This window comes from Neovison vison, chromosome X (assembly GCF_020171115.1).
Source record: "Neovison vison isolate M4711 chromosome X, ASM_NN_V1, whole genome shotgun sequence".
Lineage (NCBI taxonomy): Eukaryota > Metazoa > Chordata > Mammalia > Carnivora > Mustelidae > Neogale > Neogale vison.
In genome coordinates this window covers 1,520,335-1,538,954 of record NC_058105.1, presented here as the reverse complement: position 1 = coordinate 1,538,954, position 18,620 = coordinate 1,520,335, and the positions used below count along the sequence as shown (strand labels likewise).

The window sequence follows — 18,620 nt, the reverse complement described above, 5'->3', positions numbered from 1 at the left end:
GGCTTCCGGGCGGCCGCGCCGTCGAGCCCCACTGCTCCCACGCGGCCGCGAGCGGGCCGGGCGCGGGGACCTGGGGCTCTGCAGCCCGCACCCCCGCCGGCCCCGCCCCGCCCCGCCCCGCCCCCAGCGCGGCTCGGGGAGGGGGGAGGGGCGGGCCCCGGCACTGGCGGGCAAGGGCTTTCCGGCGGGGTCCCCCGGCGGCCGGACCCTGCCGCCCCCTCGTGCTGGGCGCTCGGCACACACCCTGGCTGCGTGTGCCCCGCGCTCAGCGGCCGAGCCGCCAGGGCCCGTGTGACAGCCTCGACGTGGTCCTCAAGCTGGCACCCTCCCGCTGCCGCCATTGTCCCCCCACCCCCACCTCCCGCAGAAGGTTGTCGGGTCACCACTGCCAAACCCCACCCTTCACAGCATGGCCATGAGTCCCGAATGCCAGTAGGCAGTGCCACTCTGGCTGCTCCGGGCCCTGGACGCCCAGGACATCAGATGGAACCCACACATCCCCAGTCACAGCCCTGAGAGATAAGCACAAGGAGACTGGAGAGCCCGGAGTCAACTTCCTGGGGAAGGGCAGGGTGGGTGGTGGCGAAGGAATGTCAGCACGAGAGATTAGAACCTCAGCCATTGCTCCCTCAGGCCCCCTCCTTGCAGGGAAAGCACGGTTTGGCTAAGGTTCCCCTTCTGTTCAACCCCATAGGGAGGAACAAGGCTCATTTCCCCATAGGTAGTTACCACTTCCTACCACTTCCTGCTGCCGGAAGAGACTCTTCTGCCTTCTTTCCGCTGTCGCTTGCACCTGCCCTTAGACTTGGGGCTGGGGGTTCAGCCTTCCTCTTCCCCCCTCAGTGTAAGATCTTAACAAGCCTGGAGACAAATCTTGGGGCCTCCCTTATCCAGGAGTGCTGGGTCTCCCTCCACCAGCCTCTACCAACCCTGAGCCAAAAGGCAATGGATTTTCTCCATTGAACTGGGAAGGCAAGCTGCACGCGGCCATTGGCGAACCAGACTGGACATCTGTCAGAGGTCGGGTGGGTGGGGAATCCCTGGGGTATAGATGGTGGGAGAGGGGTGAGGCCATTAGGCTCCAGAATTGTGCCCAGGGAGCCGAGGAAGGTCTGTAGGCACTAGTGCAAGGGGTCCAGGCAGGCATGTGTGTGCATGGATGTCAAAGTCAGGCTCAGAGAAAACGTGGGCACATGTGACCTCGACCTGCAGCTGCGGGGTGGGGTGGGGTGGAGGAGGCTGCACAGCTCCTTCCTGCCTCTGAACTATGAGCAGCTCTCTTGCCCAGAAGGGGAAAACATCCCTCCTCAGTTCCCTGCTCACCCACCCCTACTCCTACCCAGGACCAAGGTCCTTCTCTAAGACACTATGTGTCCACAGGGCGTGGGAGCTGGCCAGACACCAGCAGGCCCAGGACCTGGGCTTCCAGGAGCTGGCCTCAGCAGTACCACTGCTGGAGTCCTCTAGCAAGGCAGGCGAGCCTTCTGCCCCTTCCTGGAGCACACCCGAACACTTCCGACCCCAAACCCCGTGTGTCAGGAACCCGTGCACCTCACCAGCCAACTCAACACACCCTGCCCCTACCCTCCATCTGAGCACTCCTGGCCTCAGCCCCTACTTTCAAATGCTGTCCTCTATCCTTTTCTGGCTCCAGAAACACTCACGTGATGCCCCATTAGGCCACTGCTTTAAAACCTGACATCATAAGCCCTGGCTTTTAAGATGCTTGTTTGGCCTTTAAGGCTCTAGTGCTTGCTCTATCCTCAGCTCCGTTATTCCCCTTCAAAGAATCCAAAAGCTCATTATCCCGCAGAAGATGAGGACCAGATGTGTGCGACCTTGTTCAAGGTGTTAAGGAGTAGAGTATACGCTGGGCCCGGAGGGGTGACCTCAGGGCTGACATGGGTCAGGCGCTGTGCGGAGGATGGACTAGAGGGGAGATGAGATCAATGTTACCGCCGTCTATGTCAGAGCGAGAGGAGATGAGAGCATGAATTGGGCAGTGAAGGTCCCATATGAAGATGCTTTGAGGCCCTTATTTTCCTGCAAGTCAGCTTAAGAATGGGGGCTGTGCGGGGATGGGGGCATCTGGGTGGCTCAGTGGGTTAAGCATCTGCCTTCTGCTCACTTCATGATGGCGGGGTGGGGGGGGGGCGCATCCTGGGATCCAGCCCCGCTTCCGGCTCCCTGCTCAGCAAAAAGCCTGCTTTTCCCTCTCCCTCTGCCCCTCCCCCAGCTTGTGCTCTCTCGCTCTCTCAAATAAATAAAACCTTAAAAAAAGAAAAAAGGGGCTCAGTGGGTTAAAGCCTCTGCCTTCCGCTCGGGTCATGATCTCAGGGTCCGAGGATCGAGCCCCACGTCGGGCTCTCTGCTCAGCAGGGAGCCTGCTTCCTCCTCTCTCTGCCTGCCTCTGCCTGCTTGTGATCTCTGTCAAATAAATTAACTTTAAAAAAAAGTCTTAAATAAAAACAAACAATGGGGGCTTCCGGGGTCAAGGTTGTGCACCCAGTCGGTGTACAGGTTCATCCCTTGGGAGACGTGCCCAGAGCCCACCCCCAGCCACAGAGTAAAAAGGTAAGGGCGGGCCTGCTTCCCCACCGTCAGCTTTCGTGCCCCAGCTCCGCTCGGCAAGCCCTGCACAGAGGCGGCCCCTCCCAGAGGCGGGTGCCGCAGCGACCGGGGAAGTGCTGGGCCCCAAGGGACGCTCGAGCCTGCGGCTTCCCCTCTTCCCTCCCCGCCGCGGCCCCCACCTCCGCCCAGGAAACCCAACCGCCTGCAAGAGGCCCAGCGTCAACGGGCCGCAAGGGACGTAGGGCACGGAGGGCAGAGGGCGAGCCGGGACCCTGGGGGCTGGTCGAGGGAGGAAGGAGGGCGCGACACACCCCGCCGTGGGAGCCACCGAGGGCTCCCTCCGCCCAGTGCTGGGGCGCGGCCGAGGCAGCGCGCATGCGCGCCCCGCCCGGGAAAGCCCGCCCCGCCGCCTCCAGACCAATCAGAGCCTGGGAAAGAAGGCGGCTGCGGCTGACGCGAAGGGGGAGGGACTGACGCCGGGCGTAGAGGGCGGGGCAAGGCACCACCTCCCGCCCCCAGAGCGCACCGGCGAATGGGCGGGCTGGCGCAGGCGCAGCTTTGCAGCCTCGCCCTCTGCTGTCTGAGCTTTCCCTGCAGCCTGGTGGTCACGTGACCGGCGCTGGCAAGAGAGAAAACGGAGCCCTGGGCTCGGGTTTGGCGAATTACTCAGCCTAGCAGGGGAGCCCTGCACCATCTGCAGCGGCAGGCGCATCAAGTACAGTGACAGCTCTGGAGTGCGAGCTCCGCTGGGAGGTGGGCAGCCCAGGCAGAGCCTCCCCAGGGACTAACAGCAGCAAGTGATCGTGCTGCAGCCAGAGAGCAGGGCAGGAACAAAGGCACGGGAGCAAATCTTAGGGCTGGCGTAGAACCATGGGAATGCGGAGGGCTTACAGAAATACACCCGTAAATACAGAGCGCAAACTGCTGGTTGCCAGAGGGGAGCAGGATGGGCGACAGGCAACATGGTTGAGGAGGAAGGGGAGATACAGGCTTGCGGTTATGGAATGGGCAGGTCAGCACAGGGAAGATGGTCAGTGGTATTGTTAATAGCACTGTATGGTGACAGGTGGCAGCTACGCTTGTGCTGAGCGCTGCATAACCCATAGAGATGTTGATCACCATTTTTGTGCACCTGAAATTACTGTAAATTTTTGTCAACTATGCGCCAATAAAAAAAAAAGAGGGCTTATATTCTGCATGAAATGACATTATGCATTTGTCAAAAAACAATGCACAACACAGAGGGAAATGTAGACCCTGGACTACAGTTAATAATGTATCGATATTTGGGCACCTGGGCATTCAGTTGTTAAGGGCATCTCCCTTTGGCTCAGGTCATGATCCCAGGGTCCTGGGATGGAACCCCACATAGGGCTCTCTGCTCAACAGGAAGCCTGCTTCTCCCTCCCCCACTCCCCCTGCTTGTGTTCCCTCTCATGTCTGTCAAATAAATAAATAAAATCTTTAAAAAAATGTATCCGTATTGGGTCAACAATTTTAACAAATGCAACATTTCACACAAAATGTTAACAGGTGAAAACTGACTGTGGAGGGGGGTACAAGGAAACCACCATCTGCTCAGTTCTATAAACCTAAAACTGCCCAAAAAATAAAGTCTATTTCCAAATGAAGGCTGAGGTTAGGGAGCAGATTCCATGGTTATTACAGTCATTGAACACACAAGATTTCCTGACCTCTTAGATGGTGGGGGTGGGAGGAATCAAGGACAATCAGTTGCCACAGTTGTCAGGGCCTAAGCGACGGGGTAGCTGGCTGGGCCATTACCACACAGGACACAACAGATAAAACCCAAGCACAGCCGGCTTTTCCGACATCAGTAGCCCATGGAGGCAGCGGCAGAGCAGGGCTCAGAAGAGGGATCATTTGCTCCCTGGCAGGGACCGGCTTCCAGAACTCCGGGGTCTCCCTCCTCTGGGCCCAAAGGTGCCGAAAGCCATCAGACTTGGGAGCCCCACCTCTAAACCCTGACAAAGCTCTTGCCTTCTATATGGGCTTAGCAGGACATGTGGTGCCAAAAGGCTGAGGCCCGTATCCGCGGGGACATACAGGGTCTGGAGAGAGGCAGCCGCCCACCCGCCCCACCAATGCACACACAGGCACACACAGACTCCCCAAGGCCGCTGAGTGAAGTTTATTGTGAAACCTCGAGGGGCGGCAAGGACAGGTCGGGCAGGTCAGGGTGGGGAGAGGAGCAAGTGCAGGCTCTAGGAGGCGGAGTCAGAGGCCTCTGAGCTGTCCTTGACGTCGGTGCTCTCTGTGGTCTCGCTGACCTCGCTGAGATCCTTGCTGTCCCCACCGCTATCCTCAGCAGCCAGGCCCTTCTCCTCACGACAGGCCTCTCCCGAGCTTGGAAGTGAGTTGCCCCGGCTTTCCACCTTGTTCTCGATGGAGCCCAGCACCACATGCCTGCCCTTCTCCTTCAGCTCCAGGTGCCGCCTCAGCTGCCGCCAGGAGCCCAGGGAGACGCAGGAGGAAGGAGACAGGGCCTAAGTCTCCAGACCACGTGGGCCCCTGCCTGCCACCCGAGCTGGGGATGAGGGAAGACTGCACCTGTCACTTGCTGGGGGCCGCGGGCCAGGGCCAGGGCCCGGCCCTGACTTTGTCCTCCATCCAGCTGTGTCTCACCCCTAAACCCTGGGGGCCCTAGTTCTCAGCACGTGCCGGGGCCTCCTCCCTCCCCTTGGCCATCGCGCCTCAGACAGTACAGGCTTCTGCAGAGAGTGGCATCCCGGAGCGGCAGCGGAGGACTCCCAGCGCTACGGCCACCGGCGCGGGCGCCAGTCCCCTCGCCTCTGGGTGCAGAAGGCCTCCTACTGCCTCAGGCACTCCCAGAGGGCCTTCCCTGCTGGCCTGGCCCCCAGGAACGCTCACCTCGTCCGCCATCTGGGTGAGGTCCCGCTTCATCGCGTACGCGTCTTCCCCATCCGCGTAGTACTTGGGTTCCACTTCGCTGATCCTGGAAGCAGGAAGTGCAGAAATGAGCGACCCAAGTCAGAGGGCAAATTCTCCTCAGGCTTCTGGCCTCCTCTGCTAGCGGGGCAGCATAGTTCTGTAAACCTAAAACTGAAGGACCCTTCTGGAGACAGCAAGCCCCGTTTCCCTGAGCGCTCTCCAGGAGTCAAGCAGTGAGTAGCCCCCGATGTTTTTATGCCTCTGGGAGCTGCCACTGTCCTGTGTCCCTAACCTGATTGGCAAGGATCTGTTTCTGTGGTTATATTGAGCTGAAGCCCTGAACTGAGACATCCTGTCTCTCCACGCCCTGTTACCTACCCCTGACTGAGCAAAGGCAGGCTGACTTGTGTGTCCAGCAACGGGAAATGAAGAGGACGGGCGCTGGGCCTCTGTTCCTGACGCTCACTGCCAGGCCCTGCGACCCCCGCTCGGAGCAGCTTAGGCACCTGCACCAGCAGGGGGTGTACATACAGACCCGGGTACTCCTGCCACTGGCTGGAAGGGGCGCTGGAGGGCCCGGCAGCCCTGACACCCCAGAATTGTTGGCCACTGGAAACATGTACGTCCAGATCAAAGCTCCCTCCCCGAGGGCCCTGTTCATCTCCCACGGAACCGAGGCTAAAGCTGCCTCTCTGGGCCCTGATCCCCGCCTCACTGTCAAGCAGCTTTCACCACCACGTACCGGTCACACCACTTCCCTCCAGGCTTTCCCTGTCCTGTGCCAGGCACATAGAGACGCTCATGTCCCCAGGCGGGCTTGTCCTCATGCACCAGGACAGCCAGCCCAGAACTTGAGATCCCTCCATTGTTCTTGCCAAAGGCCGTACTGGCCTGAACGTGCTACGGTTTCGGCAGCATGACATTCTCCTTTCTCCTGGGCCTCTTGGATGCTTCCAGGTGCCAGGTGCCCTTGAACCCTGCTTCTGCTCATCTCCCAGGCCCTCACCTCTACTAAGAAGCCTGTGTGTCCTTCACCTAGCCCTAGCCGGTGTCAAGCGACACAGCAAGAGCCACACCAAATGCATCCTGAGCGTACTGTAGCGGCAGGGGCCGTCGTCACAGACACCGGAGGAGACCTCCTGGGAACGCGTGGAGTCCACGGCCCAGTCCCCATCTCAACCGACTGCAGGTCTTCCCTCCAGCCACCCACATCCCCCCACCGGAAGGCAGCTCTGATGTCTGGATGAGCCAGACCTGGGACCACCCCATCCTATTAGAAAAGTCTTGAGCTACTTACTGAAAGTTGAGAGTGTTGGAATAGAGGTGCAAGGCGGCCCGGTTACTGCAGGGGAACAAGGCACTGCTGAGCTGCACAGACAGGGACAGCGCGCCGGGTCCAGCCCCTCCTCCCAGAAACCCCCACCCCACTAATACCACGTCCCAGATCTTCTCCGAAAGCCAGGGCACCCCAGGACCCCCGACCCTCCCCCTGCCTCAGCGCCCGCCCCACCCTCCCTCAGCAACCCCCCTCCCCTCCCCTGCCCTTCCCTCCGCCCTGGCTTCCACCTCTTCCTGACGTGCAGGGATACGTATTTGGCATTGAAGTTCTCGATCATGGCTCTCGAGGCCTGGTCCATCAGCTTCTGAGCCAGGCCGAGGCGCCGGTGGGAACGCTTCACAGCCTGGCGGGAGGAGGGTGGGACCTTGAGGGCCGCCCCAACCAAGCCCACCTCCACCCCTGCCAGAACCTGGGTGGGTCCTACGCACCAGCGACGTGATGTGTCCATGGGGCACATCATCTGGATCCTCCTCCCTAAAGCGAGGAGAGAGGAGAGGCTGGAGAGGAGCCTGGTGCCGAGGCGGTCACCAGCCCACGTCCACGGTGCAAGCAAAGAGCAGGAGCACAGAACTCCTCTGGCGGCTCCGAAGATCCCCCAGACCTGGGGTGGGGCAGAGCTGGACTCTCAAAACCCCACGCCGCAGACAAAACACAAAACACAAGCACACTGTCAAAGCAGCCCGATGGAGACGCTGACTGTGCTGCGAGGAATCGAGCCATTGAGCCAGGAAAACCCGTGGCGGACCTTTCAGTGCCGTGACTTAAGTGAAAGGAACCCATCTGAAGAGGCCCCATACCGTACGCTTCCAAACACGTGACATTCTAGAAAAGGCAGAACTACAGAGACAGTAAGACAGTAAGTAAGTGTGGCAGTGGCTGGCATGGGGAAGGGGGGAGGAGAAAGGGAACAACAGGAAAGATTTTTAGGCCACTGAAACTACGGGTTTTAGACCAGCAGCTACACGTCACTACACATGTGCCCAACACCATGAAGTATGACCCCTCCTGTAAACCGTGACCTTTAATAATGTGGTCATACTGCTTCGTCAACTGTCGCCAATGTACTCCAAGGTGTTAGTGATAGAAAAAACTTGGGGTCAAAGGGTAGGGGGTGTACGGGAAGTCAATACTTTCCAGTAATTTTGGAAACCCAAAACGGAACTAAAAACCAGTAGATTGATTCATTAAAACAAGAAAAACCACTACAGGGCAGCATCTAGGAGACACACGTGGTGTTGGTGCCCCGCCCCACCCCCAATCCACTGCCAACTCTGGTGACTCACATTTTGGCCAGGACGTATCCCACAATCTTCCCATTCTCATCCTCAGCGATGTAAGAGAGCTGGGTGACAGGGAGAAGAAAAAAGTTAGAGAATAACTTCCTGTCCGGGGTGGGGGAACCCTTGGCAGGCACTTGGTCCCACTGCCCGCCTGTCACTGTGCGCATGACAGACACCGACTCAGTGGCGAGTTCAGTGACAGCTCCTGACCTCTAGGTCCAGTGGCTTGGTTTCCTTCCACACACCCCACTGCTGTTCCTCCCACTCGGATGTCCCTTGGCCTGGTTTTGTCCCCCACCGCCAAACTCCGCAGCTGCACACCTGGGGCCAGGAGAGGCCGTGGTAGAAGTAGTATTTCATCTGGTAGTTCTCGGGCAGGCACAGGAGATTGCAGTGCTGCATGTTCATGAGGTCCTCCGGCTGCGGGAGGGCAGGCGGTAGAATGCGGTCAGGCCAGGGGCTGGGGTGCCTAAGTAGGCCTCAGCCACGTTAGAACCCTGCTCCCTGTCTGTCTGCCCCCCGCCCCGATCCCCACCCCCGCGGGGCTGGGCGGGCGCTGGGACTATCTGTCTTTGCACACGCCTGGCGCACAGTCGCCACAGAAATCATCCGTCCCAGGAATGGATCTGAACGCCAGGCTGTTTCGGGACATCAGGCAACTGAGCCCCGACATTCCTGTTCGGACGGGTCCAGCCCCACAGGGACGGTGGCCTTCACCTGTCCATGCTCCGAGGCCGCAGGCGCGTGGAGCTACCCTCCCGGGACTCGGCCGGGCCCCTCGGGAGCATGCGCACGCGGCCAGCGGGCCGCGCACCCACGCGGCGCGGACAGCCTCCCGCCCCTGCCCCTCACCCTCGCATTGCGGATGTTCATAACGGCGACGGGGCACGCGGTTCCCAGCGGGTCGTAAACGCGCAGTCAGCTGCCGCCGCGCTCCAAAGCGAAGCCGGGGCGGCCGGGCCGGGGCTGGGGCCGGGGCCGGGGCTGGAGCTGGGTCTCGGGGATCGCGGGGGCGGTGGCGGAAGGGGCGGCGCGCGCCTGGCCCGGCCGCCGGCCGGAAGTGCACGCCGCCGAACCCGCCCTCGCGGCCGCCGGACCAATGCTTGGGGTGGGGGCCGGTGCGGGGGTGGGGCCTGCCCGGGAGGCGGGACAGGGCGTGGGGCGAACCAATGGCCGGGCGAGCCCCGGCGCGGGGCGGACCCGTCACGGGGCTCTTGGGACGGCCCAGCGCGCGGGGCGGGTCCGGGTTCGGTCCGCTCCCGTGGATCCGCTCGTGCCGGTTGCGCGCCACCCTCATCCCGCGATCCCACACACGCACGCACACAGGTAGTGCAGCACGCTCGGTTTTATTTCGCGCCTTGGCTGGCGGGGGGTACGGCGGGGGGCACGGCGGGAGGGGAGCCAGAGCTGGGACCCGGAGCCACGGGGAGGCGGCTCAGCAGGGCACCCAGCATCTCCTCGCACATGGCGAGGCACCTCGGCACATGGAAGCAGCCTGCGGGGAGAGGTAGGACAGCTGTTGAGAGGCCCAGGGGCAGCCGACTGCCCCAAGCCCCTGCGGGCCCCCGCCCTGTCTGTCCCCCACTCACCTTTGAAAGGACCCCCTTTGATGGTGAGAGCGACCTTCCCCTCTTGGTTCAAGTAGCCGAACCATTCCCCGTACTCAGGATCCCGAAACTGGAATGAGACAGTAACAAGGCCTCCAGGAGTTTCCCAGGCGCCGCAAGGCCACGTAAAGGGGCGCTCACCGTTCCCACCGCACCACTACCGCGGGGTCACAGCCAGGGCTGGCCCCAGGTGACGGGGCTCCAAAATCTCCACTTTTAAAAGCAGGACCACTTCCAGGACAAAGATGAAGGCGGGGGCTTTTCTCTTTCTGCCTGGGGATGGGAGTGGGCAGCTAGACCACCCGCTGGGGAGGGGGGCCACAGGCTGAGACCTGAAACACTACAGAAAGGGATTAAGTAGCACCCTGTTTGGGGACAACGAGAAACATTCTACAGCTTGATAGATGCACAGATGTAGTTACACAGATGCATACATTGTTGTATCTCAGTGACCTGAACACTTGGATAGGCTTTACTGTGTATAAATTGTACTTTAAGAAAATTGATTTAAAATAATTGATTTTAGGGGCACCTGGGTGGCTCAGTCATTAAGCGTCTGCCTTCAGCTCAGGTCATGATCCCAGGGTCCTGGGATGCAGCCCCGCATCGGGCTCCCTGCTCAGTGGGGAGTCTGCTTCTCCCTCTCCCACTCCCCCCCTCCCGCTTGTTCTCTCACTTTCTGTCAAATAAATTAATAAAAATCCTAAAAAAAATAGTCTTTTAAAAAAAAAGGAAAAGAAAATTGATTTAAAGGAAACAGTAGAATTCCAGTGGAGTTACGGACCTTCATGTAACTTTGTAGTTGCTTCCTGGAGGGGACTTCTGCTACAGATTCTCTCCCTCTGTCCCTCCCCCCTGGTTGTGCATGGATGCGTGCACACGAATTCTAAAATCTTTTTTTTTTTTTTAATTTCCCTTCTTCACCATAGTGATAGTACCTCCTCAGTACTATACTCCTTTAGGGAGAATCTTTTTTTTAAGATTTTATTTATTCATTTGACAGAGAGCGACAGAGGGAACACAAGCAGGGGGAGAGGGAGAAGCAGGCTTCCCGCCGGGCAGGGAGCCTGCTGTGGGGCTCGTTCCCAGGACCCTGGGATCATGACCCGAGCCGAAGGCAGACGCTTAATCAACTGAGCCACCCAGGCGACCCTAAAATCTTTCTTAAAAAATAAAATGTAAGGGTGCCTGGGTGGCTCAGGTCATGATCCCAGCATCCTGGGATCGAGCCCCGCATCAGACTCTCTGCTCAGCAGGGAGCCTGCTTCCTCCTCTCTCTCTGCCTGCTTCTCTGCCTCCTTGTGATCTCTGTCAAATAAATAAATAAAATATTTTTAAAAAATAAATAAATAAAAAATAAAATGTATTCTTGGGGCGCCTGGGTGGCTCAGTCGATTAAGCGTCTGCCTTCGGCTCGGGTCATGATCTCAGGGTCCTGCTCAGCAGGGAGTCTTGCTTCTCCCTCGGCCCTTTCCCCCACTCCTGATCTCTCTCTCTCTCTCTCTCTCTCGCATCCGTGCTCTCTCCAATAAATAAATAATCTTTAAAAAAAATCTTTGGGGGCACCTGGGTGGCTCAGTGGGTTAAGCCGCTGCCTTCGGCTCAGGTCACGATCTCAGGGTCCTGGGATCGAGTCCCGCATCGGGCTCTCTGCTCAGCAGGGAGCCTGCCTCCCTCTCTCTCTCTCTGCCTGCCTCTCCATCTACTTGTGATTTCTCTCTGTCAAATAAATAAATAAAATCTTTAAAAAAAGAAAAAAAACTTTGGGGCGCCTGGGTGGCTCAGTGGGTTAAGCCTCTGCCTTTGGCTCAGGTCATGATCTCAGGGTCCTGGGATAGAGCCCCGCATCGGGCTCTCTGCTCAGCAGGGAGCCTGCCTCCCCCTCCTCTCTGCCCACCTCGCTACCTACTTGTGATCTGTCCAATTTTTTTTAAAAAGGCATAAAAAAAATCTTTAAATTTCATTTTACGCAGTTTAAACCGGTGACCTCTAACAGCTGCAGGTCTCCTGATTTCCTGTGTTTAACACGCAGAAGTGAACACTGGATCCCAGTCAGAGGTTAGTGCCAAGAAAGGTCTAATTTTCTTCCAAGTTCCGAAGTACACAGACCCCAGGAGACCACGTGTAGAACCTCCCATGCCGGGATGGACCAGTGGAGTGGATCACAGCTTTAGAAACACGCCGGGAATCCTCAGTCATCACCAGGCGCACCCCCCGGGAGGCACCTAGCACATCACTCTGTTCCTAGTGCTTGGCCTCTGGTGGACCCCTGGCTGCCTTCTGACCTCACAGCTGATTCTTGCCCTGCCCAAAGCCCCAGGAGCCAGTGATGCCTAAATCCCATGAGGTACCTCCTCTGTGGAGAGCAACCCCTTCTGCGTTTGCTCCCTCCCACTTGCCCGCCCCCAGTCCCCTGCCCTTGATGTATTTTCCAAAGTGACATGTTTGTATGTTTACTTGTTTATACCCTGCCCGTGCTGCCGCCCTCCCCCGCAGCATCAGCTCCAGAGGGGGCAGCGGCTGCTCCATGGAGTGAATGGAGGGCACCAGGGACCAGACCTCTGGGACCACACCCACTAAGGGGGAGGAAAAGGGGCTGTGAGATCCGTCTCCCCATCCCTGCCTAGCCTCTTCCCACAGTCCAAGAAAGCCTGGCTGGGGGGCCGCCCTGAGAGGGACAGCTGCCTGCTCTTCCCTCGCCCCCTTGCAGAACCCAAGAGCACTGTGGACCCGGAAGCCACACTTACCTGGCGGAAGGTGTACTCAGCCACCTGGTAGAAGAGATGCAGCAAGGCAGGGTCCCCACTGTCACTGTAGCCCATGAGGAAGGCGATCATGGCTTCGCTGTGTGGCCACCAGAGCTTCATGGCCCACTCCAGCTGACAGCAGAGCAGCGACAGGTGTCTGCGAGCCCTGTGCCGCCCCTCTCGGCCCAACCTCCCGATCGAGGCCCAGACTCCATCAGGCCCCAGCACTTGGGCCTTCATCACAGGCTGGATGTCCCTGAGGGTCTGAACGGCCCCTCTGCACGGGACCAGCTTCCTGACTGGGATGCACCCCCTAACAACCCCTTCCCAAGGGCCAGGGTGGGGTGGCCTCCCTTTCTAACCCTGGAACCGAAATCCTGTCTGCCTTGTCAGCCTGTCTAAAGCCCGCTGGACACCAGCTCCTGCTGATGGCAGGGTTGGTCACCCTCTGCAGATCTCCGTGGGGTCAAAACCCAAGCAGAGGCGGTGGACATAAGGGTGCAAACCTGCTCCCACTACCGACGCCTAAGAGTCGCCCAGAGCGCCTTTCAAAGATGAAGGGCACAAGTATCTCAGAACTGGCATGGTCTGCACTCGCTGGCGGAAGGGTGAGGGCCACTGGCAGAGAGGAGTTTCCCACCAGGGTCACACTGGGCAAGTTCATCACCCTGAGACCCAGGTCCCGCCCCCCATGAAATGAGTGATGACAGCACCCGCCTCCCAGGGAAGAAAGCCTTGAACAGCCTGGTACCATGTGGCCCTGGGCACATTCCCACCTGGGTGGGGCAGAGGCCGTCAGCATCCTGGAAGTAGAAGAGGCCTCCATGGTCAGGGTCCCAGCCAGAGCGGAAGGGCAGTAACAGGAACTTGTTGATAACGTGGGCTCGGAGCTTGGGGTCACCCTTCCTGACAGCATGACGGAGCAGGAACCAGCCAGCTTCCAGCGCATGGCCTGGTGAGTGCTTTGGGTCAAGACAGGCAGTGGACTCCCCCCGCCCCCCAAGGCAGGTGCCTCCCTTCCTCCTCCTGCTGCTGACACCCCAGCCTGGGAGGCCCGTCCCGGCTTCTCTGCCCCATCCTCTCAGCAGCTGCTGGAGCAGGGAGGGCGGAAGCAGCCCCCGGGCACTCCCCACACCTAAGACGCAGAACCAGGGACTGAGCAGTCCCTTCCTCCTGCCCCCCCCACCCCCAGCTTACTCTATTCCTTACCTGGGTTCTGGTGCCTCCCCAAGCAGCCAGGAAGTTCCTCACCGTCCTCGGACACGTTCTCCAGCACAGCCTGTCCATCCCTCTGCCCAGGAGGGAGGGAGGAACATGGGAAGGTGAATCTGCCTTTGGCTCCTGCCCATCCAACTGGAAAGGTGCACCCACTTGCCCTCACCTCTGTCATCTGTGATCCTGGGCAGGCCTGGCTCAGAGGGAGCATTTGAGAAGGGGCCCAAGGGCCTAAATGCGTTCTGACCCTTGCCTGGGCCCCCAAGGTGGGAAGAGTGACACACTGAGCAGGGACTGAGTTAAGGCTGGCTGGGCTGCCCACAGAGGCCCGGAAGAACTTGGATCTGGCTGGGTCTCCTGCTCTTGAACATGCCAGAGCCGCCGGCCCCTTCCCTCCTGCCCTTGGCCCCCCTGGGCTCCCCGGCCCTCCACCCTTCCCAGGGGTGTGGGCTTCTGGCCCCAAGCCGAGCTCCCCACCCCCACCCCCACCGGGTCTCCCCGCCTGTAAAGGGGGCCACCAAGGCCCAGCTGGGGGTGTGCCTGTGTAGGCTATGGAGGTGCCTCAGGGCCTGGGGAGTGGGGGGGTCACCCTGATCCCCGGCTCCCAGGGCCCATCTGGCAGGTGAGGGTCAGCCTCCTGTCCCCTGGGTGTCCCCCCCAGGCCCCCACCTGGACGTGCCGCAGAATCCTCTGGACACACCAGTCCCCCAGCTCCGCGTAGTTGCCCGCCAGCTCCTCGTCCGCCTCCCCGAGCTGGTCCACGAGGTTGAGCAGCATCATGGGCACCGCCATGGACTCGGAGGCCGGGGCCCCGGGGAGGTGCGGACGGCCCAGCCCCGACGGGTCCTCCCGCACCCAGCACGCGATCTGCTCCATCATCTCCACCGCTTCCTTCTGGGTGGGGAGAAGGGAGGCGAGGGGAGGCCAGGGCCGAGGCGGCATCCGTGCGGTCTGACCTGGGGTGGGAGAGCTTCGTCCTCCCGCCCGCTCCTAGGACCACTTCACCAAGGGCCGACTTTGGGCCCCAGGCCTGGGTTGGGGGCTGGGGGCCCATGTAGATCTGTCCCACCCTGCCTCGGGGCGGAGGGGGTGTCTCCCAGTTTGTGGGTGCGGGCCACTCCCGGGCAGTGAGGTCGGGTCTGAGAGCCCAAGGGGCTCCAGGGAGGAGGAAGAGCTCCCTTTCGGCGGGGGCAGGTGTGGACTGGTCTCTGTGTGCTCTGTGCATAGATTCCAGGGAGGGGGTACCCCTCACAGTACAGTGCAGTGAGGGGGCTGACGTCAGCAGCTCTGGGCCCATGGGGGCCCAGAAGAAGGACTGCTGTTGGCAACAGACCCCATGTGCACACGGAGCCCAGGGAGGAGGCTTGCACACGAACAGGAAGGCGTCAGGTGGCCGTAAAGCAGCCTTCTTCCCGCACACCTGGTAACGCGCTTCCCCCGTCACCCGCCACAGCTCGTTCATGGCCATGGTGTAGAAACACTCGCTGAAGATGGTCCGCTGCACCTTGACCGGGCGGCCGTCCCGCGTCAGCACAAAGGCACACTTCTTTCCAGGAGGTGCCACTCGGGCATAACGCAGCAAAAATTCGCCACCTGGTGGTTGGGAAGTTGCCACGCTTGAGCTGAAGTCAGGTTGCCCCCAGGCCCTTCACTGCTTCTGGACCCCCTAGAACTGCAGGAAGCTTGGACGGGCCTCTGAGGAGATGGGGGCAGGGAGGGTGCACCTGCTTTGGCGGACTCCAGAAGTTCAGGGCTGCGGAATCGCTCAAGTTTTCGGTACAAGCGACAATACATCCACACCTGCGGGGGGAATGGAGGGAATATGGCTCAAGCGGGGAGCAGCGCAGGGGTTTGCAGGGCTGGGAGAAGTCGTCCTCAGGTGCCCCTGCCATGGGAGGAGGTGTGTGGAGGTGCCCAGCCTGGTGCGTGCAGATTGCGGACCGGCCAAGTCGACTCTAGCAGCCACCTCTGGGAGCGCTTCCTGCCGGGACACATGCCCTACCTGCCTCCCCTGCAGCCAGACATACTTGAGGTCATCGTACACCTGCCCATCTCGACCAAGGCACGTGAAGAAACCCCTGTGGGATGCACAGTGTTAGCAAAGCGGGCAAGGGGCCTTGCAACCACCGGGTCTGCTGCTCTGCTGGGCTCAGCAGATCTGAGTCAGCTGAGAGTGAGATGGGGGCTCAGGACGGGCAAAGACCACCCCCCCCCGGCACCAGAAGGGCAAGGCGCACCCATGCTCCTGGTCGCGAGAGTGCTCCGTCCAGAAAGCCACCACGCGGTCCAGTTCCTGCGCCACGCGCTCCTTCCAGGTCTGCATAGCCTCTCGCTCCTTTTCCATATCCTGGGGGAACCCGGGACTTGAAGACACAGCTTCCCCACAGCCCTCCCCATTTTCCCAGTTGCCAAACTCCTCAACAGGCTCCTCTGTGCCCTCAGGTCACCCCACGCTCCAGGGGACCCCAGGGCTGCCTGAGCCGTCTCCCCTGGGCCCCCAGGCTTCAGAACCCAGACCTCAGGGTTCCCCACACCCCTGCGTGGGGCTGTCCTCTGGCTGGGGACCGGCCCCAGAACTGACCCCACCGTCCTGGGAATCCTCCAGAATAACACCCTCCCCAGTATGGCCCCTCCACTGGCCTGCCACATTTGGAGACCCCCGCTCATCCTTCCTTCTCCTCCGGGAAGCCAGACAGAGCTGGTCGTAGTCCCGTGACTGTCATTCAGCTGACCCTGCCGCGCCCCACCCGCCCCCTCCTCCGGGAAGTTCCGCGGAGTCTGGGGGCGGGGCTTGGCGGTCGCACGGCTCCGCCCCCGTGCTCCGGCACCGCCCCTACGCTCGCGGGCCAAGACCCGTGGGCCGAGCAGAGCAGGGCAGAGCCAGTAGCAACTGCCGCCGGGCGGTTCTAGGGCCTCCTGATGGGAAATGCTGGGTGACTTGTCAGGGCAGTCTGGGGCAGGGAGCGTGGGGCTGGATCCTTGAACTGAGTTGTTGGGGAAGAGTCCTGCGGAAGGGGCCTGGGCAGGGCAGGGCAGCTGAGGGTGATGTCCCCAGCTCATGCTTAGTGGAGGCCCTGGCTTTGGGTCCGACTGGGCTCATACCCACCCCGCTCACAGATGCTTGTCATTGTTTACGGTGTATCCCTTCACGTCCAGGCTCTCCCGTTTTCCTTGCACTCTCTCCCTGTCGTGCCTAGCCAAGGACAAGTCTTCGGTATGTGGAAGTTTCTAAGGTTCCTGTGGGTGAGCCCCCCGGCGGCCTTGGGTCCAGTGGATGGGGCCTTGGCCAGTCTGAAGACAGAGGGCTGGCACCACTCCTCTCCCCACACACAGGCCTCTCCCCAGGAGGCCGCAGAGTGCTGTGCTCCGAGGCTATAATGGCATGGCCCCGAGAGCCCCTCGGGCCACTATGAGGCAGGTGAGCGGAGGGCCGGGGAAGGGGAGTGTCCCAGAGCCATCTGACACATGCCTGGCCAATCCGCACAGGCCCACCACTCTGGGGCCAGCCTCACGCAGACCTTGTGCACCTGCCGGCATCCTCCCCCCCGCCCAGCCACTGCTCCTGCAGCTCCCCCCGCCCCCCCCCAGACCACTGGGCTACAGATCAGATCAGAACTGGTGCCATGGGGAAGACAGAGCCATGGTTCCTGGTATCAAGAGCCACAGGACGGGTCCCATCATGAGGCACTGTGAGCCCAACGGAGTGAGCACCAGGGACGGCTTGCCCTGGGAGGCTGCCCAGGAGAGGCAGCTGAGAGCCAGCACCGCGTGGGCCCACACACCGGAAGGGCAGAGATGGCATGACCGGAAGAGAGGGGACCGAGGCCATTTCCCCGCGCCCTTGCCCCAGCACCAAGCAGCAGCTGTACCCCCCCCCCCCGGCTGCCCGACCCGTGCTACTGATACCAACAGCTGCACCGTCCCAGTCTGTTCAATATAATTTTTGCTCCTTTTCTTTCTGAAGCCTGACTCACATGCACAAGGGAGCCAGCACTGAGAGTCCCTCCTGCAGCACCTGTCTGTTGCAGGAACCACCTGCGGGCGATACACTCTGGGGGACCTGAGCTCTCATCAGAGTCCGGCTCAGCCCTTCCCGCCTGTCCAAGGAGGCCAGTGGCTGGTGACCTGCCGGTCCTTTGTCCCAGTCCCCTGTCCTCTGGGTAGGGAAAGGAGGGCAGGTGATCTGGTCTCCAGACAAAGAACCGACAGCAACTGCCCAGAAAGCCCCTTGGCCTCTACTCCAAACCGAGGTTGCTGTAGGACGTTTCGTGGGGAACCAGGTCCTGGCCTCAGTCCCCAGGGCTGCGGGCCTCAGCGGAGCCTTGAACTTGTAAGTGAACCCTGCTCACTGCCTTAGAGCAAGAGGCTCCCGGGGGCTCCATGAGTCACGGGGCAGGGCGGGGAGGGGGGGAGTAGGTGGTAGCGTCACAGCTCCAGCCTCCTCCCTGTCCTGGACACAGTAAATGAGCAGGTGGTTATTTCAAAAAAAGTCTTTTAATTGTTCAAAATAGCACAAAACGACATCGCACTATGGTAATATTGAGTCACAGGGGTTACTCTACAATAGATGAACGGCATACTGTTCTCAGAAACGAGAGAAATCAAAGGGCGCTCAGGAGGAGGGACAGGGAAAACAACAGGGCCAGGCGAGTGGGCTCCAAGGTGACCGACTAAACATGACATTTTCCACAGCGAAGTATACTATAATACAACAAACCAAAGGCCCCAGAAGGTGTGGGCCAGTGGCAGGGGTCTGCAGAGGCCGGGCCCCTCACCGCAGCTCATCTCCAGGCCAGAGATTGGGGAATCTGAAAAGACAGGCTGCTCGCTGGAAGTCCTTCTGCACCACCTGCTGCTAAAACTTGCTCAGTGCCTAAAGCTCCGGAGTGGGGCAGAAAGCAGTCTCCCAAGCCACACTAAGAGCCCTCGCCCTCCCGCCCCCCCCCCC

The 18,620-nt window shown here is 60.3% G+C and overlaps 2 protein-coding genes across 2 annotated transcripts; both read right to left on the bottom strand.

The window, feature by feature from the left end:
• Window positions 1-4,700: 4,700 nt before the first annotated feature.
• Window positions 4,701-9,112, bottom strand: NAA10 (N-alpha-acetyltransferase 10, NatA catalytic subunit). The gene is made up of 8 exons (XM_044234803.1): window positions 8,956-9,112; window positions 8,425-8,523; window positions 8,107-8,165; window positions 7,252-7,297; window positions 7,051-7,166; window positions 6,782-6,826; window positions 5,464-5,548; window positions 4,701-5,033 (listed from the first exon to the last, which is right to left on the bottom strand). The coding sequence occupies exons 1-8, from the start codon at window positions 8,974-8,976 to the stop codon at window positions 4,797-4,799; spliced, it is 708 nt and encodes a 235-aa protein (XP_044090738.1). The 5' UTR covers window positions 8,977-9,112; the 3' UTR covers window positions 4,701-4,796.
• A 321-nt stretch (window positions 9,113-9,433) lies between these two features.
• LOC122896748 (renin binding protein) lies at window positions 9,434-16,414 on the bottom strand. The gene is made up of 11 exons (XM_044234802.1): window positions 16,313-16,414; window positions 15,910-16,019; window positions 15,675-15,750; window positions 15,397-15,472; window positions 15,093-15,265; window positions 14,342-14,566; window positions 13,667-13,748; window positions 13,234-13,409; window positions 12,458-12,589; window positions 9,693-9,780; window positions 9,434-9,598 (listed from the first exon to the last, which is right to left on the bottom strand). The coding sequence occupies exons 1-11, from the start codon at window positions 16,337-16,339 to the stop codon at window positions 9,450-9,452; spliced, it is 1,314 nt and encodes a 437-aa protein (XP_044090737.1). The 5' UTR covers window positions 16,340-16,414; the 3' UTR covers window positions 9,434-9,449.
• Between the last annotated feature and the right edge of the window lie 2,206 nt (window positions 16,415-18,620).